The sequence below is a fragment of the Rhinolophus sinicus genome, chromosome 16 (genome assembly GCF_057876585.1).
Source record: "Rhinolophus sinicus isolate RSI-liver-muscle chromosome 16, RSI-T2T, whole genome shotgun sequence".
Classification (NCBI taxonomy): Eukaryota; Metazoa; Chordata; class Mammalia; order Chiroptera; family Rhinolophidae; genus Rhinolophus; species Rhinolophus sinicus.
The window spans coordinates 9,342,927-9,370,866 of NC_142516.1; the positions used below are offsets into that span (position 1 = coordinate 9,342,927).

Sequence of the window (27,940 nt, forward strand, 5' to 3'; positions counted from 1 at the left end):
CAGATCAGTTTCCAGCAACAGTATAACAAGGCCAATTCTCATATTAAGAAAAAAACTAAATATTTTTTTGAAGTTATTATCTGTGTTGTGATAAGAATGCAGACCATAGCATTTAGCCAAGACTTTTAAATTAAGCTTTTGATCCTGTATTTATTTAGGTATATGCCACCTTGTTGCAAAAACAGGAATTGTGGCAACTTACAAAAATAGATAAAATACAGTAGACTAAAAATAGAGATCAGAGTAAAGGTAAAAGCAGAAAGCTAGACTGAAGCTAGGGTCCTGTCGGAGACTCAGTACAATTGTTGAAAAATAATCTCAAATTTGACTTTGAGCTTCCCAGAGGCCAAAGCAAAACAGAAAACATAACTGATTACAAGATTCCTAACAACAGTTAGTTTGGGGCTTTGGTATAAATCCAATTGTTTTAGAATTTTCTTTTCTCTATTAATATATACTCAACTTTGTTCCAAATGTGACTGAAAGCAGTAACTCCTTGGCTTGGCATCCAAGGCTCTTTATAAGCTGACCCCAACCTCCTTCTTGGGTCTCCTATGAAGATGCAGTTTGTGGCCTGGCCACACTGTATAAAACCAACAGTTACCATTTCAGGAACTGCCACTAGAGTGGCACCCAGTTGGCAAAAAACATGTACTGACCAGTCCTGAAATCCTGACTCTGCCACAGACTAAGCTGCTCTGTGACCTTGGGTAAATCCCTCACCTCAGTTACCTCATTTATAAAATGGGCACATTCAGAGCATATACCTCCCATTGTTATGAAGATGCAAGAATATGCACATGGAATGCTTAGCACACTGTTGATGCTCAGTCAATGACACGGTTACATCACCTGATTTTGAAACCTGGCCCTCCACTTACCTGCCTACATGACAAATGCCTTAACTTCTTTGTGCTGCAGTTTGACTATCTGTAAAATAAGGAAAATAACTGTGCCTACCACATAACCACATACAAGGGTCTGAAGACAGAAGGGGCTTAGTGAATGTTTAGAGGCTGCAGCCAGCGTCATCTCCCCCAGAAAACAATTTTGCTTGTCCTTTTTCAAAATCGGTCCATTCTAAATTTTCCTTTTTTTCAGACTAATGGAGAAAGAGGAGCCTGAATACTTCTCACATGGTTGGGCTGTGATATCATGAAAGACAGTCTTGTAATACCCACACCCAGGGTCAAGGGAAACGCAGCCCCCTCAAGAGCCTGTGAGCGGAGCCGGTGGCTGGGTGGGTGGGGGAGTCCACCACTATGAGTCAGACTTTCCTTGGCTGGGCGTCATCATTCCCCTTGATTTCAGGGGTGAGTTACAGCTTAAACAAAACATCACCTGACAATACAAAAATCACCTGACAATACAAAGAAACATATTCTGCACCAAATGCATTTCCTCATGCTCTTAGGTATGCAGCTAAATTTCCTAACGTGGCAGCTGGGTATTCAAATATACAGACATCCGGGAGCTGGCATGGGGACAGAGTGAGGGGAGCAGGGTCTGGGGGTTGTGTAGGGATCAGCAGTAAATACCCTTAAGACGTGTTGGGATGGCTTGGGTGCTGGGAAGTCGACTGTCTTCCCAGGCAGAGCTGCCTCTATGCCAGGAGAATAAAGGATCTAGACAAAGGAGATTGCCTGTGTCATGTTCCCAGCGTGCCCCACGCCACTTACTAAACTTTTCTGGGCCTCTTTCTCCTTCGGTGAAACGAAGTGGGACTGGAGAACTTCTTCCCAGCTGTAAAAATACTGTCCAAAGCAGACGCGAGGCAGGCTTGCAGGTCTTGTTCTCTGAGCTGCCTGGGTCTGAGGCTCCGGGGAGCCATCAGCAGTGCAGGTGAGGTGGCCCACCTGTGCAGCCTCAGCCCCGAGTCCTGGACTCAGGCAGCCCTGGCACCGACATCTCTGATGCCAGGAAAAGCCCTCTGGCTGTTTCCAGCAACCAGAAGGTCCAATGCCTCCCCTGGACCCACCTGCTCTGATCCCGGCCCGCCAGGCTGCTGGGCCATCCCACCAAATGACCAGGTCAGAGTGACAAGGAAGAGGGAACCTGCTTCATCCTGGCCTCACCTTGGCCTCGGGCCTAGGGCCTTGCTCATGGCAGACCTGAAGGTATCCCTGAGTGCGTATAGGTTGTGGTTTCAAAGGCCCAGAGAGAAAGGACAAGGTGGACCCCAGGCCCCAAGGCTCTGGGAGGGGCTGGGGAGTAGTCCCATCGCCTGGGTATGTGCCCAAAGCCAGCACTGCTGGGTGGAGAGGAGCCTCGGGGCCAGGCCCAGCTCCCCACCCTGGTAGAGTCGCTGCTGGCAGGCAGCTGCCTGCAGCCTTCTCAGCTGCTGCTGCAGAAACAAATGATGGCCCTGATGAAGAAGAGAAAACAAAAACGAGTACAGAGGGAGGGGGAACTTGGAATGGGGGCCGGTATTTTTTCTCGGGGTGTGGTTTCAGTTCAGTGGCTGGGTGACCATGGAGGTTTGGAATGTGGTTGGACAGCGGGTAGGGTAGGGTGGGAGGGCTGGCCAAAGGCAAGGAGCAAGGAGGACATTAGCCAAGGAGCCTGAAGCCCAGGGCCACCAACAGCTCAGCCAGAACGGGGCCTGTGCAACACAGAGCCTGGCCTCCACCCACCGTTGGTCCCAAAGTCCTCTGGTTTTGAGTAGCCCTGGGAAGGGAGACCCAGGGGAGAGCAAGAGAGAAACTAGGTGAGAGAAGAGAAGGCTGAATGTAGAGGACAGCATGGTCAAGTCTCCTGATCTGTAAAACAGGGCTCTTATGATCATGGCCTGCCTGATCCAAACTGAGGCTGTTTAAGCTAGGAACGTCGTCTCTCGGAGCCTCAGTGTGCCCATATGTTAAATGGGCTTACCTATCTCTACCTGTAAGGGTGCTCTTGGGAGGATGAAGTGGGTCAGTGCATATGAAGCTCTTGGCACAGTGCTCTGCAAGCGAAAGGACGACTGATTATTCGACTGGGTGCTAAGGAAGCTTTACACCGGCCACGCCACGTGCCTAGCACCTGGCCCCGGGCCTGGCCCCCCTATAAATATTTGCTGATGCAGTCCCTGTGGGGAGCCCCGTGCCTAGTGCCACTCTTCTCCTACGAGAGCGTCCCGCTCAGACCACAAAGTGCAGGGTGTAGGTGAGCTGGTGGCCGTTGTCCCAGGCGTACAGCACCCGCTCCTTGGGGTTGTAGTCGACCTGCGTGGTGTAGGCGTGCTCATTGAGGAAGGGCAGCTGCGGGCGGGCGTCGGTCCCCGTGTGCGTGTCGAACGCATAGGCCACCTGGCCGTCCCGCTGGTTGTACGTGTCCACGGCGTACAGGATGCCGCACACCAGGAAGCAGTTCCCGTAGGAGTTCCGCCGCAGCCGCGTCTTCCACGTGGTCTCGCGGTGCACGGAGAGGTCGCCGGGGTCCAGGCGGCTCAGCACGATCACCTCGGGCTGGGCCCCGTCGCGGTCATCCACCGCGGGGTAGATGACCCACAGGCCGCTCTCGTCCACGGCGAAGTCGATGTCCGAGTGGCCGCGCCACTTCCAGGGCGTGGTGTCCTCGTACACGGCATCGGGCAGCAGCGCCCAGGAGGCTACAAAGCGCTGGCGCAGGTCGTACTTGATGATGTTCTTAGTGAAGGCGCGGTTGTAGTAGAAGGCGCCCTGGTACACCACGTGGCCCGTGCCGATCCAGTTGTAGGGCAGCTTGTACATGTTACTCCAGCGGCCTGCGTGTGGAGGGTGGCTCGTCACGCCGCAGCCTGCCCGGCAACCCCCAGCCCACCCAGGGACCAGCGAGGCCACCCAGGGCTCTCGAATGGTCCAGCAAGCGAGTGCACAATGGGCCTGGAGCTGCGCCAATCGTCTTATTTAGTCAGACAGACCATGAAGGAGGGACTTGATTATCCCATCTGGAATGTGACAGCATGACCTGCCTGATCCAAACTGAGGCTACGTAGGCAAGGGACATTGGTTGTCTCTTGGAGCCTCAGTGTGCCCATATGTTAAATGGGCTTTCCTATCTCTACCTTTAAGGGTGCTGTTGGGAGGATGAAGTAGGTCAGTGCACATGAAGCAATTGGCACAGTGCTCTGCAAGTGAAAGGATGATTATTCCTCTGGGGCCTAAGAAAGCTTTATACCGGCTACACCCCGTGCCTAGCACCTGGCCCCGGGCTGAGGAGGAAACAGACTCAGAGGGTTCCAGGTCACCCAGTGATGGAATGGCACAGCCAGGATTTAGAAACACGCGGACACCAGCCCCTGTGCTTTGTCTCATGCTGTTCCTTCAGTCTGTACTGCCATTCCCCATCTTATCTGCCTGGGGAATGCCTCCTTATCTTTCCGAACCCTCAGCCAATGTTACCTCCTCCAGGAAGCCTTCTCTGACCTCCCCAGCTTGAGTGAGGGCCTCTCCTCTGGCCACTCATACCCTTTGTCCCGGCACTTTTCACTGGCTTCCTCTATGCCAGCCTGTGAGCTGCTGGAGGCAGGGACCAGATCCACGTGATCTGGCAGAGGAAGGCTCTAGCTGTTCCACCTGTGACTCCACAGCTCTCAGGGTGGTCCAAACTCTTTCATGTGGCTCACAAGGCCTGCCTCAGCCGATTGTCTCATTCTACTCCCTCACGTCCCTTCTATGCCACCATGTTTCCTCTCATTGCCAGGCCTTTGCACACACTGGGACTTCTGCCTGGAACACCTTTCCCTCTCCCGTCTGCAGGAGCCTTCTTCCTCCAGGGCTCAGCATAACGTCCCCTTCTCTGGGAAGCCTTCCTCCATCTCCCAGCTGGCTTCCCACAGCTCCCTAAGCTCTCCCTCTAACACTGTATTGAAAGTGGTTCTTTAAGTCTCTGCCTCCCACACAAGACTGTGCATTTCTGGAGGAGGGGTCACGTCTAAATGACCCCTTACTCCCAGCACCCCCAGATCTGATAACCACAGTTCTAGTCTTCCCTGCCCAGACCTGCAGCTCCTCTAAGGCCCGGGGCCATGCTCACCTGTAGAACAGGGTGATAACCCTCACCTCCTGGAGTTAGGAAGATAACATGAGCTGACTCACACAGGGTGAGTAACACATAATAAGCACCAGTGGGAAACTCTTAAGTATTGTTTCCCTTGACAGTAAGTTATGAGGGCAGGACTGCGTCCATCTTGTTTGCTGGCACAGTGCAAGCACATAAGGGATGGCCCCCAGACTCCTGCTCTTAGGGTGCCTGACCATTTGCAGCGAGGCTAGGCTGAGGGAGTGGACTACAGGAAACTGCAGGGCAAGGAGGGCCAAGTCTCCATGGGGGATCCTCCCCAGGCCACCCACCCTGCCCCATTCCCATCTCCAAGGTCCCCGACCTTGCTTGAAGTTTTCCAGGTTGCGGAACTCCACAAGGCTGTTTCCATAGTAGTAGTTGGTGACGTAGATCCTGTCATCCCGTGCGGTAGGGTCCTTCATCCAGGCTCCCTCATGGCGCCCATAGCTGTGGTGCTTCACAGGAGGGTCCACGGCCCGGAGGGTGCCCTCACAGCTGGCCTCTCTGCCTGCGGGCAGCGAGGGGTGCAGCATTTAGTACCTAGACCCACAGGCCTAGGAACCCTTTCTGGGTCTAACTTAAACCACTCCTGATGTTTTGCTTGCAGCCTTGTTTTTTTTCTTCCCTCATAATCAAAGCAATGTCTGATCATTGTAAAAAACACAGAACATTCAGAAAAGGAACATGAAGAAAATAAAAATCATTCAAAATTCATTATCTAAAGAAATTTTTTAACATGTTGTATTTCCTTCCTTTTCTTTTTTCTTTGCGTGTATAGTCATGCAGACATACTTTAAAAAACCCTGGTTCTTCTGAATATAGTTTTATGTATCCTGTTTTTCCCCTCCACTCAGCAATTTCTCATACCATTAAATGGCTTTTTAATGATGTGATTTCAAGATTCTACAAGGCCACCAGACAGCTGTGTCCTTGAATTTATTTAACCAGTCCCCTCACTGATAGACCTTTAGGTTATTTCCAGTTTTCTGACATTAGAAACAGGCTGCGAGGAAACCAGTTAAGCTGCAGCTGTTGTCCACGTCACTGGTGGAGCCTTAGGAAAGATTCCTAGAAGTGGAGTGTGCTCGGACCAAAGTAGGGGATAGTTGAAAGGCTTGCAATCATGGGTAGCCAAGACGCCCTTCAGAAGCATGGGCTTGAGGATTTGTACTGAAAGGCACAGGCCAAAACGACAAATGGGGACATAAAAACAGGGCCAGAGACTGGGCAGAGGAAGTAAAGGAGTGAATAGTTGTTGATTTTGATGGGGTTCTAGGTGACTTTTGAAGAAGAATTTGTTGAAAATACTACCTGTTTCACTGTAAATGTCGTCAAACTTTTTCTGTAAAGGATCAGACAGTAAACAGACCACATACTTTCCCCCCATGTTCTTTTTTTTCTTTTTTTTTTACAACCCTTTAAAAATGTAAAAATAGCTTGAGGGCTGTACAAAAACAAGCTGCAGGCTGGATTTGGTCTACAGTCTGTAAAATGGGCTGTTGTGACAGCATGGCCTGCCTAATCCAAACTGAGGCTATTTAGGCAAGGGTCGTTATCTCCTTGTGAGGCTTACCTTGGCTGGGGACTTCTGGGCGTGAAGGCTGGGGACTTCTGGGCTGGGTGGGCAGGGGACTGGTGGTGGGGGTGGGGGTGGGAGTGGGGGCTGGACTCGAGGAGGGGGTGCCAGGGGCTAAGTCCGCTCCCTCTGAGGCCCTGGGCCCATCCTCCTCTCGCTCCGCCGAGTTGGGTTCAGGTGGCCTGCCCTCCACTCTGGGTGGCAGCTGTTCCAGCCAGGAAGTGCTCTTGAGGTTGTTGTCTGTGGAGAGAAGACCCGGAGCTCACATCCCATCAGCACCTGTTTCTCCCCAGGCCCACTGGACTCCCCAGCTCTGGGGCCCTGGGGAGTGAAAAGCCTGGAAAAGGGGGTTTCAGGTCAGCAAACCAGCTCTGAGCCCCCTGCGTGAGTGGCCTCGGCCAAATCCCCTGCCTCAGTGGGCCTCAACTCCCCCTTCTGTGAAATGAGAGTCATGAGGCCCACTGCATTAGGCTGTTGTGTTGATTAGAGGAAAATATATAAAAACCTTTGCAGGTTCTGGCAAATATGAGGTGCCAAATATGAGACCCCTTTCTCTCCTAAGTGTCAAACACCTTGTACCAACTCTTCCATTTTCTGATTCAATTCCAGGATACAGAAACCTTTCTCCCATTTTACAGACTTTCTCCTAATCCTCTCCCCTGGAACCCAGCCCCTAGTTTCTCTCACCTAGTATTTGACATTTTAAGCAGGGAGGGGCAGGTACAGCCAGCATCCCGTTACTTCCGGACGCAGGTGTCTGTTTCTCTCTCTGTCCCCTCACCTCTCATGTCTCGGCTTTCTTGGCACCCCTGCCCCACCCCTGCTGGCACGGGCTTTGCTGACAGGACTTTTTCAGCATCTCTGGGGCCAGGTTTGAGGCCATTTGTGTCATCCCTGACCCACACACTTCTTTGGGCTGGGATGGATGGCATCTGGGTAGGGAAAGCAGAAAGACTCAGTGCCACACAGCAGGGGACAGACTCCTCAGTTCCAGGGACAGAGACATGAAGGGGTCTAAGGCGGGCTCTGCAGCCTGCTGATCCGGATTCTAGTTCCACCAACTCTGTGAAACCTGGAACCAGTCACTTCACCTTTATGAGCTTGTTTCTTCACCTGGATCAAGTACAGCGCCATGTGAAAGTACTCAGAGAATTGTGATGGCAGTGACAAAGGAATGCTGCTGTTGTTACAGTGATGGGGTGGTCCCCAGGGGTACACCAAGGCCCCTTGACTCCAGGACAATGACTTGATTTCTTCCTGTTCTCTCCCTGCTGGGCTTCCTCTTTGCACAAAGGTTTAGCCAGGCCCTGCTGTGGGGCAGCCCCTGGAGTATCTCAGGAATGGGGGCACACCCTCTGGTGGGGGAGGGGGGGCTGGCTTCAGCAGCGTGTCAGGGCAGGGGGCTTGTTCCCACGGGTCTCACTGGCAGAGTCAGATGCCTGCAGCTGTTCTTGGGCAGTGTCCCAGCCAGGGGTCAGAGGCTCTGTGCCGTGGTCAGGCTGAGCTGGCAGGACTCAGGGCCAGGAGTTGGCAGCAGGGGCTGGGGGAAGAGGCCCCTGAGCTCTGAGGCCAAGAATTGAGGGGGCTTTGCAAGGAGACAGGTCCCTCACAATTCCACCGCCCAGTTCCCTTGGATGTGGGCTAGGCAGAGGGCCTCACAGGAAGAGGTAGTCAGAGGACTCAGAAGGGGGAACAGGCTTGGGATACTTCTCAGGGACACTGATGGAGAGCGGGCATCTGGGGAGAGTCTCAGAGGAAGAATCAGGAGCCATACTCTTGGGGTTGGCCCAGAAATTTGGGTACTCTTGGAACTTTGTCTCATTTCTCAGTTAATTACTTTGCAGCCCTTTACTGTGACCCAGGAGGGGGCTGATAGGTGTCCATGGCTTCTTGTTTGGGGAGATAAGAAGTGGGAGGTGCTGGAGAGGCCATTCATTCCAAGGCCAGTGTGGAAATGGCGCCACGTCCCGTCCCAGAACCCTGGCCTGGCTGCGGCCCCTGCACTCTGCCGCCCCACCTGTGGCAGCTGCCTGCTCATGAGATAGCTTTCCCCACTAGATTGTGAGCTCTGGGAGGTACGGCAAGTACGCAGTGGACCTTCAGCAAATCTTTGAATGAAGGAGGAAAAGTTCAGCGAGGGTGGACATGGCTGTGAACACTGGAAAGGACCTGAGTGGCCCATCATGTTGATTATGTCATTTCATCCAACAACAACCCCACAAGAGAGTATTGTCCCAGTGTGTACATGAGCCAAGGGCACCAACAGGTAACCAGTGGAGCTGAAATCTGGGGCTGTCTGACTAGAGAGAAGACCCTGGATCCCTGTGGGGGATCCTTAGGGTGTGGCCATCCATCCGGGAGCGCCCACTCCCCAAGGTTCCAGTCCCTTCCCCAACTCACCAGCCTCGGGAGCCTCCTTCCGGCCTGCCTTGTAGTAGGTGATGGCCCGGATCACGGCCTGCTGCTGGGCCAGGGCCCGGGGCTTGGCTGAGGGCTGGGGGAATCGGCCCTGGCCGCCCTCCTTCCTCACCTTCTCCACCTTCAGCAGCTTCTCCTTAGGAGCTTTAGGGAGGGCCCTGTCTACAAAGCTCTTCTGCACGCTGCCGTACTTGTTGCTGTCTTTGCCTTTCCCTCCAGCTGTGTCCTGGGAGAGAAGGGAAGTGTCAGACTTGGGGGCTGGTTAGAAGGGATGTTGTGGGGGGCCATGGAGGCTCGGCACGTGGGAACTGGAAGTGCTCACGTTGCCCCAGGCCCTACATCCCAGGTGCTCATGAAGTCAGCGCTTTCCTCACATAGCGGCTACATCCGCGCCTGGGGCGTGCCTCGTTTCCCCACTTAGTTTTCTGGCTCCCTTGCTGGCTTGAAGGCCAGTCTGATTGGTGAGATTCCTGTTTCATTTCCTAACCCTGTACATTCCCACAGGGTTTGGCTAAAATGGGAGGTTGACTATTCGGGGAGGTCAGCTTCTCCTCTGTCTCTCTCCCTCCTTGGTCTTTGTTTGTGGGCAGAGAAGAGGTTCTCAGGCCCCGAGGCAGGGTGACCAACTCATCCCAGTGTGCCCGGAACGTTCCCAGTTTTAGCACTGCAAGTCCTGCATCCTGGGAAACCCTTCGGTCCCAGGCTGACTGGGACAACTAGGATGGCTGGTCACCAGGGCATTGCCCTTAGGGAATGCAGTTTCTAACATTTTGTGAATTTTGTTATTGTCACTTCTTTTAAATGTCTCCGATGCTGGCTTGGCACAAGAACACAGGGCCTGTGACGTCAACCACTGTTAGGCAGAATCTCCAGGAGATACAGCAAGTACAGTATTTAGGCCTCTACGTGATTCATTTGTGCCTGTGGAACTGGCATGAGAATGAGCAGGAAGCCAGTTCTGGGGCCAAGGCACCAGGCGTCCTCCACGCGCTGTCGGCATCTCGGCGGCCCCAAATAGCCCCACCATCAGAATGTCAGCAACTGAGGCTGAGGGGTGGAGACGAAGAGCATGGGCTTGGCAGGCACACACACCGGGTTCTGGTCCCAGCGCAGACACGCTTTGCTTGCATGACCTCACTCCCCGTTACCGCATGTGCCAAATGGGCGGTGAGCACCCCTCCTTGTAGGTGGGATGGGATGAACTGAGGTAGTGAGTGTCCTTGAGCAAGTCAGGTGCAGAGCAGGATTCTACATCAGCTCCCTCCATCCCCGACTCACCAAAAACCAAGGCCGCTGTGGAGGGTGGTGTCCTGCACGTGGGCTGACTGGCCAAAGAGGCACGAATAGGGCTGAAATCTAGTCTTTCCCATTTGCCAAGCCACACACCCTGGTGTGTGTCTCATAGGAAGGAGCCTCTGTATAATTTGTCCACCCGAAGGGGGCTGGCACCTCTAATTTATCTGCGCAGAGGGAGCGCCTTTTCTGTAATTTGTCTGCTCAGAGGAGGGCCTTTGTCAAATTTGCACAAAGGTGTGTTATGTCAGGGGGCCTCTGCCTGGTGACAAAACTTCCGCTCACTTTGTGCTCTGAGCTGGAACATGGAATGTCTGGGGGTTTGCTGCAGTTCTCCACTCCAGGTTGAGCTGGGGAAAGTGGTGTTATTCTGCAGGGCTCCCTGAGGCATTGCCTGTCTGCCCTAGAGCAGGGGTCCGACCACAGCAGGGGAGGTTAGCAGTGGTTTGCTGCAGCAGAGCTGGTCTCCCAGGGCCAGGCAGGCAGGGTCAGCTCTACAACCCTGTTCCCTTGGGAATGAGAATTCTGCCCGACACCTGGCTCAGGGAACAGACCCCTCGACTGGATCCCCATGTCTGTTGCTAGCTCACCCTCCCAACTGTGCTCACTGCACAGTGCCCCCTGCCCTGCCATGGCCTCTCCAGCTGTGCCAGCCCTCATCCTGTCCTGTGGCCCCCAGTCCCACCCAGCTGGCCTTCAGGGCTGAAGTCCTGGCACGCCGAGCTCCCCAGGCCACCCACCTTCTGGCCTGAAAGTCAGAGCGACCACCTCACCTGAGCCTTGCTACCAGGGCCGGAGGCTGGGGGAGCGGCAGGGGCTGTGGCCGCATCCTTCTGCAGCAGCTGGAGGCCCAGGCTGGACAGCTCCTTCTTGATGCTCATCATGATGGCCGACTGGTTCTCATAGTGCTTCAGCTGCTCGCTGAACTGGCGCACGCTCTCCCTCACCACCTTGTTCTCCTGGCTCAGGTTGGCCTTGATGCTCTGTGGGAGCGGGACCGGAGGTCTTTCCAGCCTCCTCTGACCACCTCCCCCCACCCCCAGCTTCTGCCATCCGGCTCTGCTGCCCCTTCTCCTGAGCAGGGCCCAGGGCTGTGGGCAGGGCCACCAGTGAGCACGGGTGGAATACAGCATGCTGCTAAGAGACCCTGTAGTGACGAATTTTTTACTTAAAAAGTGAATGAATGAAAAAATAGGTAATATATGTTCGCAGTACTAAATTAAAAAGACACAAACTGTAAAAAATATGTCTTCCTTCCACCTTTGTTTCTCAGTGCCGACAACTGTTAGGGGTTTCTTTTCTTTTCTTTTTTTAATACTTTGCTTTTTCACTTGAGCCTATTTTGGGAACTCCTCCGTGTCTGTATATACAGTGCTACCCATTCCTTTTACTGACCACTGAGTATGGATGGGCCACAGTGTAGTTAGCCAGTCCCTCGGAATCCATCATTTAAGTTGCTACCAATCTTTTGCTACTTTAAATTTACCTTTTAATTTCACAAGCAATACATAAATCCCTTCTTTTAATAAAATGCTCAAAAAATGAGACTCTTTAGAGCGTTGCCATGGGTGAGACTCTGATCCCTCCTGGTCACCAAGTCTCTGACTTCTCTCCGGGATGGTGTGGGCTCCTCCCACAGCATTGAGCCCCACCTTTACTCCCAGAATTGTGCTCCTCCCGGGCTTATCTCCCTCTTGCTGGGGACCCTACCTGGCTTTAGCAGCCCCCAGCCATGCCCTCACTGCCCCCCAGTCTACCCCTGGGTCTGAATCCTGCTAGAAACAGGACTGCTCAGAACCGCCATGTTCCTTTCTGGGGAGCCCCCAACCCAGGGATCCCCATCGCTGGGCCGTTGCCCAGGCTGGCCTTGTCCATTGGGCAGGACTCAGGAAAGCTGGGTGCCCTGGTATCGGACCCAGGTTCCCAAAGCCCCAGCAGTTCCGTGCTATGTGTGGAATTTCTTTATCTGAGTCTGCTTCTCAGCTGAAGCAGGAGAGACTAGAGTCAGATGCAGGAAGCACCTCTTTGCTGTGACCTCTTTGCCCTGGAGCATCAGAATTAAGAGTTCAGAATTTCACTGATAGAAATTTTTACAAAGGAGAAGATAACCTAAAGGTGATTTATGTCCAGTCGGCCCTGGGTGTGAACAGAGTCAGGGACCAAGAAGCAGCAGGCAGAAGTCAGACAGAGCTGGGTTCAAATCTTTGCTCTCTGCTTCCTGGCTGGGTAACCTGGAGCTAGTGACTTTACCTCTCTGAGCCGCAGTGTCCTTGCCTGTACAATGAGGGACTTGGTCATCACAACAACGGAATATCAGGGTGACTGTGAGGACCGGCAGGGCTAAGGAACAAGAAAGTGCGCTCTAAACTAGATCACAGGGAAGACAGAGGTCGGACTGTACAAGCAGGTCTCTCAGCCTTGGCATTACCAACAGTTGCCGGCGGGCTGTGTTGTGGGGACCATCCTGCGCATGGTGTCAATAGGACGGTTAGCAGCATCCCTGGCCTCTACCCACTAGGAGCCAATAGCATCCACCGCTCACCTTCCCAAATTGTGACAACCAATAACGTCTCCAAATACTGCCAACTGTCCCCTGGGGAGCAAACTTGCCTATGGTTAAGAACGTCTGCTATGAGGGAAGAGAGCAGAGGGGGCCAGCTCCTCTCGGGTGAGGCTGTTCTCTCTACCTCCTCCCAGGTTAGCAAAAAAAAAACAACCTTTTTTAACTCATGGAATTATCACGTAGTGAACAGAAGCAAAACACAGATAATGCAAAACAGAAGCTAATTTAAAAAATCATTTCTTTGTGGCTGTGGAAATAATGTCTGATTTCCACAGATTCCCCGGTCCAGCAGATGTACCCTCCAGATCGTCTGGCTCATAGTTATGTGAAGTGAGTTAACATTTCCTAAGATGGCAAAAGGAAAGGTCAAAGGATAACTGCAGAGCCGGCAACAGGAGAGCCTGGCATGTACTAGGTGCCCAAGAAATACTGGTGCACAGTAGAAATCCAACAATTTTTACCTTTCTCCCATGCTGGCACTGGCCTGGTACATAGATACTCGCCAAATGCTTTTTGAATAATTAAAGCCTCTGTGACCCCAACTTTGGGGTTAACAAAGGGTTAATCTCCCACCCTGGGTCACAGGATGCCCAGGTGCCCCCTCCCTCTGAAAAGGAAGCTGGGAAAGGAAGACCCCCACGCCCGCTCCTGGCAGCTGCATGTTCCCGGCTCCCAGCAGCCCAGCAGAGGCCGGATACAGGAAACAGGCGGAGGCCAGGCTGTGCCAGCAGAGATGCAAACCTCAAACCTGCCGCCTGGATCCCTGTGCTCACCCACCTCTGTCTCTGTCCTTGGGGGACTGTCCTGGTTGCCTGCCCAGCCCTCCAGCACAGTTGCCCTGACGAGGAGAAGATACTCAGCACCTCTGCCTCCACTCTAGGTGGGTACTAGGACAGCCATGCTGCCTCGAGCCTGGCCCCAGTGGGTTGGCCAGTCCTGCGCCATGCTGCACTACCCCAGGCTGGCACCACTCACGTGGTATTTGTGTGAATGGTGGCCCTGGTGCTGTGCAATGTGTGGGTCCTGGTCTTGGTGAACTGAGGGCACCTGCAAGTTCCAGCCCCCCCCTTCATAAAAACCAACAGGTGACTCAGTTTCTCCACCCAGCCTTCTGGCTTCCTGTGGGCCCTCAAGCCCCAGTCAGAGCCTTTCCTCACTGTCTGGAACCTATGGACTGCATCTCCCTCTCCCACCCAGCTCCCCGCTCGAGTCCAGCTTTCAACAGCCACCAGGGTCAAGACAGAATTACCCAGGCCCCGTCGGACACTGCCCTTGGCCCCCAGCACTCTACCAGCCTGGCCTCTGGCTCCAGCTCTGCACTTACCTCTTCCAGTGTGTTCATCTGGGAGGCCACCTTGTGGACGTAGGCATGCACTTTCATCAGGTCCATGCTGTACAAGGCACCCTCCAGGAGATCCACCATGGACTGCAGCTGCCCGGGGAAGGGTGACGTTAGGAAAAGGGCGGAGCACAGGGCACAGCACGAAGGGTGCCAAACTCCAGAACCCCAGAGCCTCAGCATGGCCTGCGTGGGCCCTCAGCACCCACTAGACCCAGCCCATTAATAATCACAAGAAAAACAACAGTCCGTGTTTTGAGCACTTACCGCGTGGCAGGCACTATACTCGCGGCTTTAATGAGCTCCTTAATTCTCACAACAACCCTACTAGGTGTGTAGTGGACACAAGAGGTGCTCCATCCACACCCCCTGAGGTCCTTCCTACTGTTTCTCATGCCCATCCCTGGTTTCCACGTGCCTCCCTATAACAGCCGGCATCTGTGACTCTCTTCAAAGAGTCACTTTGTCCTCAAAGTGCCCGGGAGTGTATGTCCTCCTGGATGGCCCTTAGGCAATGTCTGACTGGTGTGGGCATCTAAAAGCCAGCCCCAGTGGGACAACTGAGCTGTCATTCACACTCCAGTGTCCCCTGGGGCTGACGCTGGCACTTGGCCTGAGCCCACAGCCCTGCTGGTCTTCCTTCCTTTGCTGCCCCCATGTCTCCTACTTCGGTATCAGTTTCCCCTGGGAGCACTTCTGTAATAAATCCCCTGCACAGGAATCACTCCCTTCAGGGTCTGCCTCTAGGGACCCAACCAAAGACAAGGTTTAGACAACTTTTATCTTCATTATACAGACTGGGAAGCTACAGTTTCGAGAGGTGAAGTGACTTGCCCAAGGCCACCCAGCTGTTCAGTGGTGGAGCCAGGAGCAGAACCTGGCTTGGTTAAACCCAAACCTCTTTCCTGTCGTGCTTTACTGCTCCTGCTTGTGTTCAGATGGGGAAAGAGAGGACAAGAAAGGCGGAGGGGCTTGCACAACAGGTCAGTGGCAAATGCTGGGTCTCCCTTGCCCAGCTCAGGGCTCTTCTCTATAGCGCCCTCTTCCCCTCTGTCGCACCTCATCAGGATATGACGTTTCCCTCCAGATGGCTAGGATGCCAGCGAGAGTGTCAGGAACACCTTGGCACAAGGGGCTGGTTGGGAAATCAGCTTCCCCAGCTTCTCGGGCAGGGCAGTTCCTCCAGCCCACCCTCCAGCATGGCCCCAACCCCAGCCCTGCAGCGATTCTCGGGGCCTGAGCAGGCCAGGGCTCCTGTCTGGCTCTGGCCCCGTTTCTAAAACAGTTTTACTCCCACTCTCCCACGGGTGTTCAGGCTGTTTCCAGCCAGAGAGCTTTTCTGAGTAGATATTAATCTCTAAAGCAGAAAAAGGGGGTGGGGGGCTCTGATGGAAGCAGGGGTAGGGCCTTGAGTCTTCTCTGTTCCCCTACAACCTTGCTCAGGCCTCAGGTTGCACAGCCCTGTAGGGCTCTGTGGAGCAATTTGAGAACCATGCACATAGATTCTCCTATGCCTCAGTTTCCTTCTCTGTGAAATGGGGCGATAGGGTTGTGGTTAGCAGCAGTAATGTCTGGGCAGGGCTCAGCACAGAGTTGGCACACAGCAAGGGCTTCACGAATATTAGCAATAACGACTACTTAAGGGGGGGTGGGGGGCTAAATGGGATCCCTCCGGCTTCACTCTGCCAACCTTATGGCCACCAAAACTGGCTTCCCAAAGCATGGCTTTGACCATGGTCTCTCCACTTCCTGTGGCTCCCCTCTGCCCATGTGTGGCTTCTCATCTCCTGAGCTTGGCATTTGTGCCCTCCTTGATCTGCCCCTGCTGCCCTCTTCAGTCTCAGCAAATATTTACTCTGGGCCAGGCACTAAGGACAGTGATAAGAAAGACAGAAACGAGGTTTCATGGTCCTTCACAGGCTGGCAAGGAGAGCAGAGAGTAACAGAGAGGTGCCCGGGCTGGGGAACACAGATGGTACCACACAGGTGCCCAGGTCATTCACGACAACGTGTGACCTTGTCTGGGAGTGGGTGTGGACTCGTAAAGTCTGCCAGGGTAGAAGTCTGGTTTGAGCTGAGCTCTAAAGGAGCAAAGGTGGCAGGAGAAAGGCATTCTAGGCCAAGGGAACAGCTTCTGCAAAGAGCTGGAGGTGAGAAGAGAAATGGTGTGTTCGAGCCGTGCTACTCGAAGTGCGGTCTGTGGACCAGTGTCAGTCCAAACTGCTCCTTACCAGTGCATGCCAAAATCATTACAAAAGGTGAGAGTAGGCTTCCAGAGACTTTTAGAGCCATTTGAAAGAGCTTTTTTTTTTTAATCTGTGGACTCTCATAGCAAACACTGGACTTGCATTTTGCATGTGTGTTTTTGTTTCATTTTTCTAAGAATTCATTTTTAGACTATTTTACAAAAGTATTGGTACTTGGTAGATTAAACAACTGGTCTTTCACCATAGATAGTTTGAGAAGCACTGTGTTAGAGACATTGGCAGCTAGCAGAGAGAGGGCAGGGAGGCATCCTGTGCCACAGCCACTCCACTTGCTGTCACCCAGAATGCTCTCCTTTCTGCTCTGCCTGAGGCACTCCTACACATCCCTCAAAGCCCTGCTCTAATGTTCCCTCTTCCTCTGGGTTCCCATGGTTCCTTGGACGTTCCTCTACCCAGCACGGATTATACTGCCATTGTGGGGGTCAGGAGCTGTGTCCCCATAAGACGAGATTCCTCAAGGATGGGGCTATGAATAGCTCATGTCCAGAAGGGAAGGGAGCAAAGAGGGGAGAGGTACCCGCCTACAACCAACCTCCCCAAGAAAGGGGATCCAGAATCCCTTCCTTCCTACTCGGGGTCATGCAACTGAGGCCAAATCACAACTGGAGTTCCTAGTTTGAGGAGAAGGGCTAGGGTAGCCCTATCCCCCTCCCTCCGAGGCTTCCTCTAACCTCCTCTCCTGGGGGCTGCCCACAGAGAGCTGGGGAGCCAAGCCAAATGGGAGGGGCCTCAGCCCTGTCTCATACTGCCTCTGCCCCTTTCTCCTCTTGGGGTTCTATGGGTACCCCTCAAGTACGCACCCCAGCTCCTAGGGTATCAACCCCACACCCTACAACCCTACCTCGTGGGTCAATCCCACCACCACCCCATTCCAGCCCAATAAGGCTAAATGAAAGCCCCCCATCGCTGTGGTGCACCAAAAAGGCCTGAGGGACAACAGGCTCCAGGCTAAGAGAGCTTCCCCGGGGATCCCTCCCCTGGCAAGGGAACACAGCAAAGAATTCCTGAGTTCAAATATTAGTGCTGCCAATTTCTTGCTGTGTGATCTTAGGCAAGTCACAGTCCCTCTCTGGGCCTTAGATTCCTTCACAAGTAAAGCTGAGACTACAAGTTCCCTCTTCAAACGGTTGTGGCAAGGACTAAGTTAGCCAGCTTTTATGAAAAGGTTTGTGTATCTTCATGTCCAGTAGTTCAGATCTCTTGCTTTTCTGCATGTCTTGCATACAGAGGCACTAGCTGTCTTTGTTCCAGGCCATCTTGTACAATGTGCAGCCTTGGGACATAGAGACAGTGTTTCCTTCTGGAGCAGGGAAGGTGTACTCAGTATCCATTCTGAAAGATTTGGATCCTCTAAGTTGAGAGTCCTGTCTTGAAAAACACCCTGTTGTGTGTGCAGGTATTCTCTGGCCCTCACTGTATCACCCAATGGGAACTGGGGTGGGAGAGTCAAGGCCAGAAAATGCAGATCCTCTGGCTGCTATGAATGATAAATTCCTTTGTCTCTGACCCAGGAGGCTTGTGTCTTCGGCTGGCATTCATGAAACTGGCAAGCGAACTTGTTGGCTTACATGTAGGCTAATACCTCAGTCAACTTCCCCGTCCTTGTCACCAAAAAGGCAGAACAGACACCCACACGTTTGGAAGAAATTGTAGAAGAAAAAGATAGTCTTAAAAGGACCAAATTATCTGGTCCATTACAAAAAGGAAGACAGGACAGCAAGGTGGTTTAGAACACAGGCTTTGGACACAGTAGGACCTGGGTTCAAATCCCAGCCGCACCAAGGACTGAATTGAGCATGGTATGAATGGCACAGAGGTACCTGGCTGGCTGTGGGGACTGCCATCCAGCATGCACATGTCTATCCAAGCCATGGGTCCCTGGCATGGGGTTGTGTCTCTCAGGGGTGGTGCTTCTTTCTAATCTGCCTATGTTGTTGGGGGGAGGTGCAAGCACAAAATTCACATGGAAGTATGGTGTATGAAAAAGTATGTCATTATGTGAGAGCTTGGGCCAGTGACCTAACGCCTCCAGACCTCAGCTTTTTTGCCTATAAAATGAGGACAGATTCTGTATTTTGCAGAATTGTTTAAGAATTTAGGGAAAATAATCTGTAAAAAGAACTTAGCACAACATCTGGCATGCAGGTGGTACTTGAATATGGGGAATCTTACTAATTAAAAACATTAAGAGGGGCCAGATGGCTCAGTTGGTTAGAGCATGAGCTCTCAACAACAAGGTTGCCAGTTCGATTCCCGCATGGGATGGTGGGCTGCGCCCCCTGCAACTAAAGGTTGAAAACAGCGACTGGACTTGGAGCTGAGCTGCGCCCTCCACAACTAGATTAAAGGACAATGACTTAGAGCTGATGGGCCCTGGAGAAACACAATGTTCCCCAATATTCCCCAATTAAAAAAAAAATCTTAAAAAAAACACAAACATTAAAATGCCACAAAATTAAAAAAACAATTTAAATACTATATAGAGGTGCCAACCAATGAACTGGTTTAGGTGAAATACAGGACACTGGACTAGTTGGTAAGGGTGAGTGCCATTCAGGTAAACTAGCCAAAGGACAGTGCCTCCATCATTTACTGGCCCCATGGTCTTGGGCAGGAAGCCTGTTTCCTCACTGTGAAAGGGGACGATAACAGCACCTGTTTTAGAGTGTGTGGACTTTTCACCGGAAGGACAGCTGGAGCCAGCCCATGCTAGGTACCCGCGCGGAAGGTGTTCCCATCCCCACTATCAACCCAGAAAGTCTACCTTGAGGAGCTCGGGTGCCTGCTTCTTGAGTTTCTCCATCTTCCACTCGTTCTCGCAGGGGTTGAGCGAGGAGGGCGGCGCCGTGCAGGAGCAGCGGCAGTCGGTCCCTGAGCTCACGGTCTCCACGGTGTAGAAATCCTCCACTCGTGCCCGCCCGCTGCGCACGCGGCTGCACGCGTCCTTGCTCAGCGGTCGCATGATACACTTGCAGCGGCAGTCGGAGCCCTCCGAGGTCATCCGCACCTGGTCCACGTCACCGAACACCTGCAAGAGGGGTTTGGGTGAGCCACAGGCCAGTGCTGGGGGGAGGGGTAAGAGGAGAAGAGGAGGAGGAGGGGACAGGTAGCAGAATCCAGCCTCCCTGGCCTCGGGGGGTACCGGTAGAGGCCAAGCAGCCCTTACAAGGAAATAGGGGCCTTATAATAATAATAGCAAATAAAATATTAATGACTGCTGTGGAAAACAATTTGGCTATTCTTCAATAAGTTAACTTAGAATTACCAGCATGGTGTCAGGAGGGTACTACATTTACTGGGTGGAATCACTTTGTAAGTTATATAATGTCTAACCACTATGCTGTACACCTGAAACTAATATAACATTGAATGTCAACTGTAACTGAAAAATAAAACATAAAGTAGGGACACAATTTTTTTAATTACCATATGACCCAATAATTCCACTTCTAGGTATATCCCCAAAATAATTGAAGACAGTTATTCAAAGACTTGTACATAAATGTTCATAGCACGATTCACAATGGCCACAAGGTGGAAACACCCCAAATATCCATCAATTGATGTATGGATAAACAAAATGTGGTACTTCCATACAATGGAATATTATTCAGCTACAAAAAGGAGTGAAGTACTAGATATGCTACAACACGAATGAGCCTTGAAAACATGACGCTAAATGAAAGAAGCCAGACATAAAAGGCTACATATTGTATGATTCCATTTATATTAATACCCAGAATAGGCAAATCCATAGAGACAGAAAGCAGATTAACGGTTGCCAGGATTTAGCGGGAGGAAGGAATGGGGAGTGACTGCTTAGTGCGTCTGGGGTTTCCTTTTGAAGTGATGATTGCACAACATTGTGAATGTGCTAAATGCTACTGAATCGTATATTTTAAAGTAGTTAAAATGGAAGACTTTGTGTTATGTGTATTTTACCATAATAGTAAAAATATGAATGGAGACCTTTTACTGGGCACTTACTACATCCAAGGTTTCACATACATCATACCCCTTAATAATACCTGTGTATGGGGAGGGGGTACTGTTATTTCCAAAGTCCTTACCATGGCCTTCAAGGCCTATGTGAGAGCTGACACCCTCCCCTCAACCCTTCCTCTTGCTACCCTTTCCTTCCCTCCACTCCAGCCTCAGGGCCTTTGCTGATGTGGTGCCCTCATCCTGAAACCCTTATCCCCACAATTCCCTTGGCTTAGTCTCTCACATCCCTTACACATCACCTCCTCCAAGAAGCCTTCCCGGGCCACCCACCTCCCATTACTCTCTGTCCCCTTATCTACTGACTTTGTTTTTCTTTATTGTACCTATTACCATCTGAAATATTATATCTGTGTTCACTGATTTTTTTCTCCCCTCTACTGAAGGCACCATTAGAGGCAGGGATTTTCTCATTCCCTCCTATATCCCCAGAACAGTCCCTGCCTGGCCTGTAGTAGGAGCTCTGTAAATAGGTATTGGATAAATGAGCCTGCATTTTGCAGACAAGCGAGAGCACAGGGCTAAGAAACTTTCTGTGCCTATTTCCTCGTTTGTAAAATGGGCTCCTGCCTTGTGGAATTGTTGTGAAGATTAAATGAGTTAATATAGGTAAAGAACAGAGCCTAGCACATAGTGAGAGTGTCTTATTAATACAGCGAAAGAAACAGAGGCTCCTAGAAGTGAAATCACGTGTCCAAAGTCACACAGCTTTGACTGGGAAGATCAGGCTGTGGCCCTGACTTTGGATCAAAAGCACTGGTCTGTGCCGTGCCACTGTGTGACCTTAAACAGGTTACATAACCTCTCTGAGTTTCATTCCTCTGGTAAAATGGATGACTCCATATCCAGCCTCTTTGTGGTGAGAATCAAGTGAAATAATGCGACCTCCATTTAGTGGTTGTTTCCCCCCCCCCCCTGCCATTTTTCCTTGAATCCTACCCTGGGAGCCACATACCCAAGTATGTAGTTGTGGTCACTGGTCACCGGGGGTAGCAGGACTTTGTGCCTTTAGGAGTCAGCTCAGTGAGATCAGTGACAGGTGCCAGGCTCAGTCATAGCCTGCAGCCTGCCTTGCCCTAACACACCCGCTGGGCTCTGGGAGCCCCAACCAGCCATACCCCTAGCCGGCTCAGCCAGCCCACCCCGAGTTCCAGAATCTTGGGAGATAGCTCTTCATGGCTCAGTCAACAAAAAAACACCCCAGACCTCATGGCTAGTCAGCTGTCGCTGAAGCTACCAAGACACAACTGAGTTCCGGGCTTTCTGCCAAGCCCAGCACCCATGAGTGTCTCCGAGCCCTGTGGGGAAGGGCTGTAGGACTCCATGTCTGCTCCAAGCCCTCAGACATCTATTTGAGCCCCTGGCCTCTGTCAGACTCTGGGTGATAGGCAGAGGTGAAAAAGAAATAGATCAAGGTATGTTCTTGACTTTTTCAGCCATGGGAGAAGCCGGCATAGTGAGCTTTGAGAGCACAGAGAAAGACACCCATGAAGTTTGCTTGGAGGGGGGACATCTTTAAGGAGAAGCAGGGCATTCCAGGGAGAGCAAATCAGTTATGCAAAGACAAGCAAGGGCCTTGGAGGAGGTTCACTCTGGCTGGTGCTTGCAGGGAGCCTGGGGTATTGGAAGTAAGGCTGGGGGTGGGAGGCCGGGCTCGTGGAGGGCCTGAAAGCAGGCTGAAGAGCTTGGCTTCTTCCTGAACATACTGGGGTGTCATGGAAGGGTTTTAATCGGGGAGCGAGGGTTAAATCAGCATCACGGGAAGTTCACTCAGCAGCTTTGTGGGCAGATGGTGGAGGAGGGAAGCCTGAGATGCAGAGTCCAGGGCGCAGATACTTATTGAGAACTTACTGAACGCCGGGGAAGTGTAGGGCCGTGGTTAGGAACACAGCCATGGGCCACCAACAGCTGTGTGCTCTTCGGTGGATGACTTAACCTCTCTGTGCCTCCATCTCCTCCTCTGTAAAATGAGGGTACTACTAGTGCCTACCCAACAAAGGGCTGTATGAGGACTGAAAGATGGAAGACCAGGGATACGCTGAGTCCAGCACCAGGAGCACACGCTGTAGTCCATATATCGTAGCTGTTATTACTATCACCAATAACCCTAAAAGGGGGTTGTTTTGTTGACTGTTTTTCTCCACATGGGAGCATTGCTAGATATTCTTAGCAGTATCCTACAGCTGAGGAAACTGACCCTTGGAGCCATCAAATGACTTGTTCAAGGGCCCAAGTGGGACAAGGAAGGTGGGGGACAGCTAGCGGTGGAAGCTTTACAAAGTGTATTGTGGGCACTGCGGGGCACTGCTCCCCTGCCCGGGAACACTGACAGCCATGCTGGGGGTCCTGAACATTCATTCCTTAGATCACTAGTGCCTGAAGCCTGCCTTCTCTGCGAGACTCCTCAGCCTCCTTCCCAGCTCTGCTGGGACCTCGAGCCGCCTCCACCCACTCCCCCAGGTGGGGCTAAGAGCCCAGTGGGTGGAGATGGGTGTGTTCTGGTGGCCAGGCCAGAGAGGCCTCCTCCTTGGTACCCACCCATCGTCCCAACACCCTCTCCCACTAGCAGCAGCCTCCGCATCAGACTGCAACATTCCTTCCCTCCTCAGATGAGGTGCTATGTCCTGATGGGGGCGGCCAGAAGTTGGAACAGGGCCTCTGCTCCCAACCCCAGCTGCCAGGAGCCCCGGCAGGGCCCTATCTCCCGTGAATACTACGTCCTGTGGTGCTTCGATTGGAGGAGGCAGAATGACATGGTGAGGAGCCAAGCCTGGACTCAAATCCCAGCTCCCACATCTCCCTGCCTGGCCTTGACCCCTGTAAGCCTCAGCTTCCTCCTCTGTAAAACGGGGAGGACAACAGTCCTTTCCCCGTACACTCGTCCTGAGGCTGAAATGAGTCAATATATGCAGAGTGCCTGGCACCAAGCCTGGCACAGAGTAACTGCTCTCTGAATGGCACTTGCTATTCAAGTCGCTGCCGACAACCCTCCCTCACGCTTGCATATCATTTTCTACCTTTCTTTCCTCTCATCACAACCCCATCTTAGAGAGGAGACATCTGAGCACCAGAGAAGACTAGGGGCTTGCCCAGGGTCACACAGCACAGCCTGACTCCAAACAGGATTTGGTTTACATGCTTTTCCTCCCGTGACCACCCATAGTCACCAGGCAAGGGCCTCTCCACTAGCAGGGACAGAGAAGGGGGCCCTGGGTTGGGCTATGGGGGAGCATAGGACCTGGGGCTCCCACTGGGCCTGGCCCACCCTGCCCTTGGCATGATGGCTGGAGTTGCTGCCAAGCAGGAAAGTCCCTGCCTCAGCTCCCCATCTCTCCCTGCAGCCACGCTGAGCACACACTGCTGCCAAAACCCCCAGAAGTGTGGGTGGATGGTCTTTAAAAAGGTCTCTAGGTATTTGCAAGGAAATCCCATAATGAGATGGCGAGAGGACGTACTTGAGATTTTTCTGGAGATGGATAAATCTGGCCAGAATTGGGAAGAAACAGACTGAAGCTATGAAATGTTCTAGAAATGGAACAGGTTCAAATTGTGTCACCTTGAGGTTGAGTCTTCCCTCTCGTCTCATGGCCAGCCCAGACCCACTGAGAGGCAGTTTCCATGTCCTCCTGCAGGCAAAGTCCTCCCTTACCGCCCACTGCCAACAGGACACCTCCTCCTGGATGCCTGCACTCAATCCACCCATAACTGGATCCAGCATCTTCTCCTACACCTGTGTCTCTCTACCCTCCTGGCCACCCAAGATCTCAATCTCTTTGTTACTCTGGACAACCCATCAGTCATGCTCTTCCAATTCTTTCTCTGAAGTTATTTCCCATCTCTCTCCCTTGCTCTCCACTCCATGGCTACAGCTCGAGTTCAGTCCGCATTAACTGCTACCTGGACAACACAGCAAGCCTCCTCTCTGCTGAGTCAATCTTCCAAAAGCTCCTCTTTGGTGATCTGTCACTCTCTTGCTCTACAAACCTCCATGGCTCCGTCACCTCCATGAGTTCTCAGCTAGGGGATGTGCCTCAGAATTACCTGGGGTGCATTGGAAAGTGCAGGTGCCTTGGCCCAACTCTGTACCCCTTGAGTCAGACTCTGAGGCTCCCCATGTCATCTGGATGCCCACTAAAGGTGGAGAATCCTGGAACCCCAGGATTCTCCAAACTCCTCAAGCTCCCTGTCCAGGATATTTGAGCAGCCCCCCCCTTCCTCTTTTGCCCCTCAGTGTTCATGTCTGTCAGATGTGGAGGGCACACTGAAGCCTCAGAGTGTTGGTAGGAGGGTTGTGTAAGATCCTGAAGTAAGCGCTGGGTATGGGGGTTGGCACGCAGGATGTTTCTCAGGGCTTTGTCCTGGGTGTGCCAGCCAGCGGGAATGTTGGGGAATACCTTCCCTGCAGAGAGACTCTCCATGTGCAGAAGGACTCCATCACTGTGCATCCCTTGCCTGCTCCGGATCCTGTTTCCAATTACACCCACAGGCGGAAACTCCTGGAGCAGAGGCACAGCAACACCTAAGCCCCCGGGGCCAGCCTGGCCTGGAACATCTGATCCAGCCTGGGACACCACTTCTTGCTTACGCCAGCCCCTCCTGCTCCCCTGGCCCAGTTCCCTTAAGTCTTGGCTTTTTCCCTGTCCTTGAGCCCTGGTCAAAAGTAGGGCTGATCAAAGACCCCCTTCCCACACATGAATGCATGGAGACGCCAGCAGTCCTTTCACAGATAGGGGAAACTGAGGTAGAGATGGGTAATTCTCAGCCACATTCCAAGGACACAGAACGAAAAGCAGGTTCCCAAAGGTCTCGGGTGCCATGCCTAGGTTTCATGTGGTAACCTGTCTGTCCCTCCCAACCTCCATGCTGGGCAGCCCCTCGGAAATGCCAGAGAAGCTGTGAACTCCCTCTCTCATTCCCCAAGCTGGACAAAGCACTTCCTTACATGGAAAGTACAAATCCTGTTTTGGAAAGACCTTCCTATAAACACGAAATTAACACGCTGAGAGAGGAGCTGGCCAAGACCACCGAGTTCTATGGTGAGCGCTGGGATTAAGCTGCCACTGCACCCCAGAAAGTACTGGGCAGCAGAGGAGGCTGGGCCTCCTAGGAGCAGGAAGGCTGAGGAGGGGCCAGCTTAACCCATTAGAGCCCCTCTCCCAAGGGCTGCCCCCAACCCAGGAAAATAGGACAGACAGGCTTGGAGAGGAAGGAGGATTGTTATGCAGGAGGGAGAAGGTGATAATGAAAACAGCTCTTTCTGCAGAGCCAGCAGGAGTCCGGCTGTGCTGAGGAATGCGGAGTAAATTCACCCATTACTTGATTTTTATTTTTCCCAGCTGGCAGAAGCAGTGTGGGGTGGGTGGTGTCTGGGGGAGGGCTGTGCTGAGTCCCCCAGCTGCTTCATCCTCCATATCCGAGGATGTGTCTCCCCACCCCACCAGCCCCAGCTTGCCCTGGGACAACTAAACACACACTCACACCCCCAACCTAGCAAGTGTTTGGCTGACTCACTACATAAACAGGGTGTTGGGTTTTCTTTGTCTTTGCTTTGTTTTGAATGCTAGCCCTCCCCCACAAGCTCTACAGCCCTCTATATGCTCAGAGGATGCCCAAGACCAATAGTCCTCACAGCTGGGGACATCAGAGGGGCAAAACAATGATCGGGTTATGGGGGTGGTGGTGGTGGTGGTGGTTCTGCTCACTTGTTCCCATACCTGAGCCACGTCAGGGAATCCTAGATGGCCCTATATGGAAAGGAAGATGGGAAGACATTGTTTTTCAAATGGGTAAACTGAAGCCCAGAGACAGGCAGTGACTTGTCCAAGTCACACAGCCAAAAAGCAACAAAGGGCCAGACAGGTTTTTTGATTCATAAGCCAGCTGCCTCTCTATACACCCTAGTTTCCCCATCTGTAAAATGGGAATGATATTCATTCCCTTCTTGTCAGGACTGTAGCACCATGGTCAGGACTGCGGCCCACTTGTTTTCACACCCTGAGCTGAATCTTCAAGCTGAGGGTTTGCCAGTGTCCACTGCTCATATACTTACCATGTGGTCAGTGGCTTCTGCCCTCCTAGGGCAGCCTCACCTTCTACCCAGGAAAGAGGCTGGAGAGACATCAAGAGAAATCACTCCTTTGCTCTTATGCTCCATGCGCAGGGCCCCACCTCCTTCCTGTCCCTCACTATAACTTCAGTCCAGTTCGCATCCTCACTGGGTCATTTCCAGAACACCCTGAAGGGCCCCCTGCTCTGACTGACCCTAAGTGCTTGCTTTCTCTACATTCTGGATAGCACCCCCTTCCAGGTTCCCTGTGGTGAGATTTCATAATCACAGTACCATTTGTTGGGTACCTACCGGGTGCCAGGTGAGGTGCTAAACATTTTCCAGGCACGATTTCACTAATCTAGGGATCAATGGAAGATGCGGGAACTATTACTGTTCCCATGTTTACAAGAGAGGAAATGGAGGCTCAGAGAGGTAAAGACCAGAGGTCGCCCAACTGAGAGGTGGAGGTGGGATTTGAACCCAGGTCTGTTAGACACCAGAGCAGATCCTTTTAGCCACAACTGAAAACAGCTCAGGTCATTTCTGGAGAGATGGTGACCTCCAGAGGGGGCATCAGATCCCTGGCAGGCAAGTGGCCAGTCCAGCTGGGTTCATTGGGGAAGGACTCTGGGTCCCAAGCATGGCCTGAAAACCTTAGGCCAGGGGCTGCTGCAAACCTGGGAGTCGCTGGGTAGCAGTTACCCAAAGGTCTGCCCTCACGTGGATCAGCCTTCCATGGAAATTGAGCCAGAGCTCCAGGCTGCCTCTGCCCAGCGCTCCTAGGAATCCCTTCCCTCGGCTGGGGACTGCATCTTCTGTCCGCTCCCCCTCCAACTTTTCATTGCCCCCTCTCTCTGGCCCTGGGTTTCAGGGCTGACCTCCATGCCGCACTGGACTGGGTCCCAGCGCCCCTTCCTCAGGTTCCGGGTCCCAACAACCACTACCATCTCCAGCGCTTCTTTCCTCACGCGCTCCTCTCCCCGGGTCCTGACTCCAGGGGCTTCCGTGTGAAGCTCGATGACCGCTTTACGCTCTCCTGGTCCTTCGCTCCCGACCCCGCGCACCCTTGGCGCGCACCCCCAGCCATAGCGCCCCCTCGCGCCAGGCTCCCCGCGGAGCTGCTCCCGGGTCCGAGGGCCGAGAGTACCTTACTGTCGGCGCGCACAGGGCCGACGCGGAGCAGCAGCAGCGGCAGGAGCAGGGTCAGCCACCCGGCCCGGGGCTGTAGGGTGGCCGCGGTCATGGCGGGATGGGCACGATGGGGACGGACAGCCAGGAGCAAACGCTGGGAAGCGCGGGCCGCACTGCAAACTCCGTGCAGCCGCCAGCAATGCCTGCGCGGCACGCCCCCCGCCCGCCGGCGGCTCCCCGCCCCGCGCCCCCTCCCGCGCCTCTGGGGGCGGAGCGAGGG

The 27,940-nt window shown here is 52.9% G+C and overlaps 1 protein-coding gene across 1 annotated transcript; it reads right to left on the reverse strand.

The window, feature by feature from the left end:
- Positions 1-130: 130 nt before the first annotated feature.
- On the reverse strand, positions 131-27,880 carry OLFML2A (olfactomedin like 2A). The gene is made up of 8 exons (XM_019728537.3): positions 27,677-27,880; positions 19,243-19,506; positions 14,197-14,304; positions 11,083-11,292; positions 8,999-9,242; positions 6,596-6,838; positions 5,345-5,530; positions 131-3,724 (listed from the first exon to the last, which is right to left on the reverse strand). Exons 1-8 carry the CDS (start codon positions 27,770-27,772, stop codon positions 3,120-3,122), a joined length of 1,956 nt encoding a protein of 651 aa, XP_019584096.3. The 5' UTR covers positions 27,773-27,880; the 3' UTR covers positions 131-3,119.
- Positions 27,881-27,940: the final 60 nt, after the last annotated feature.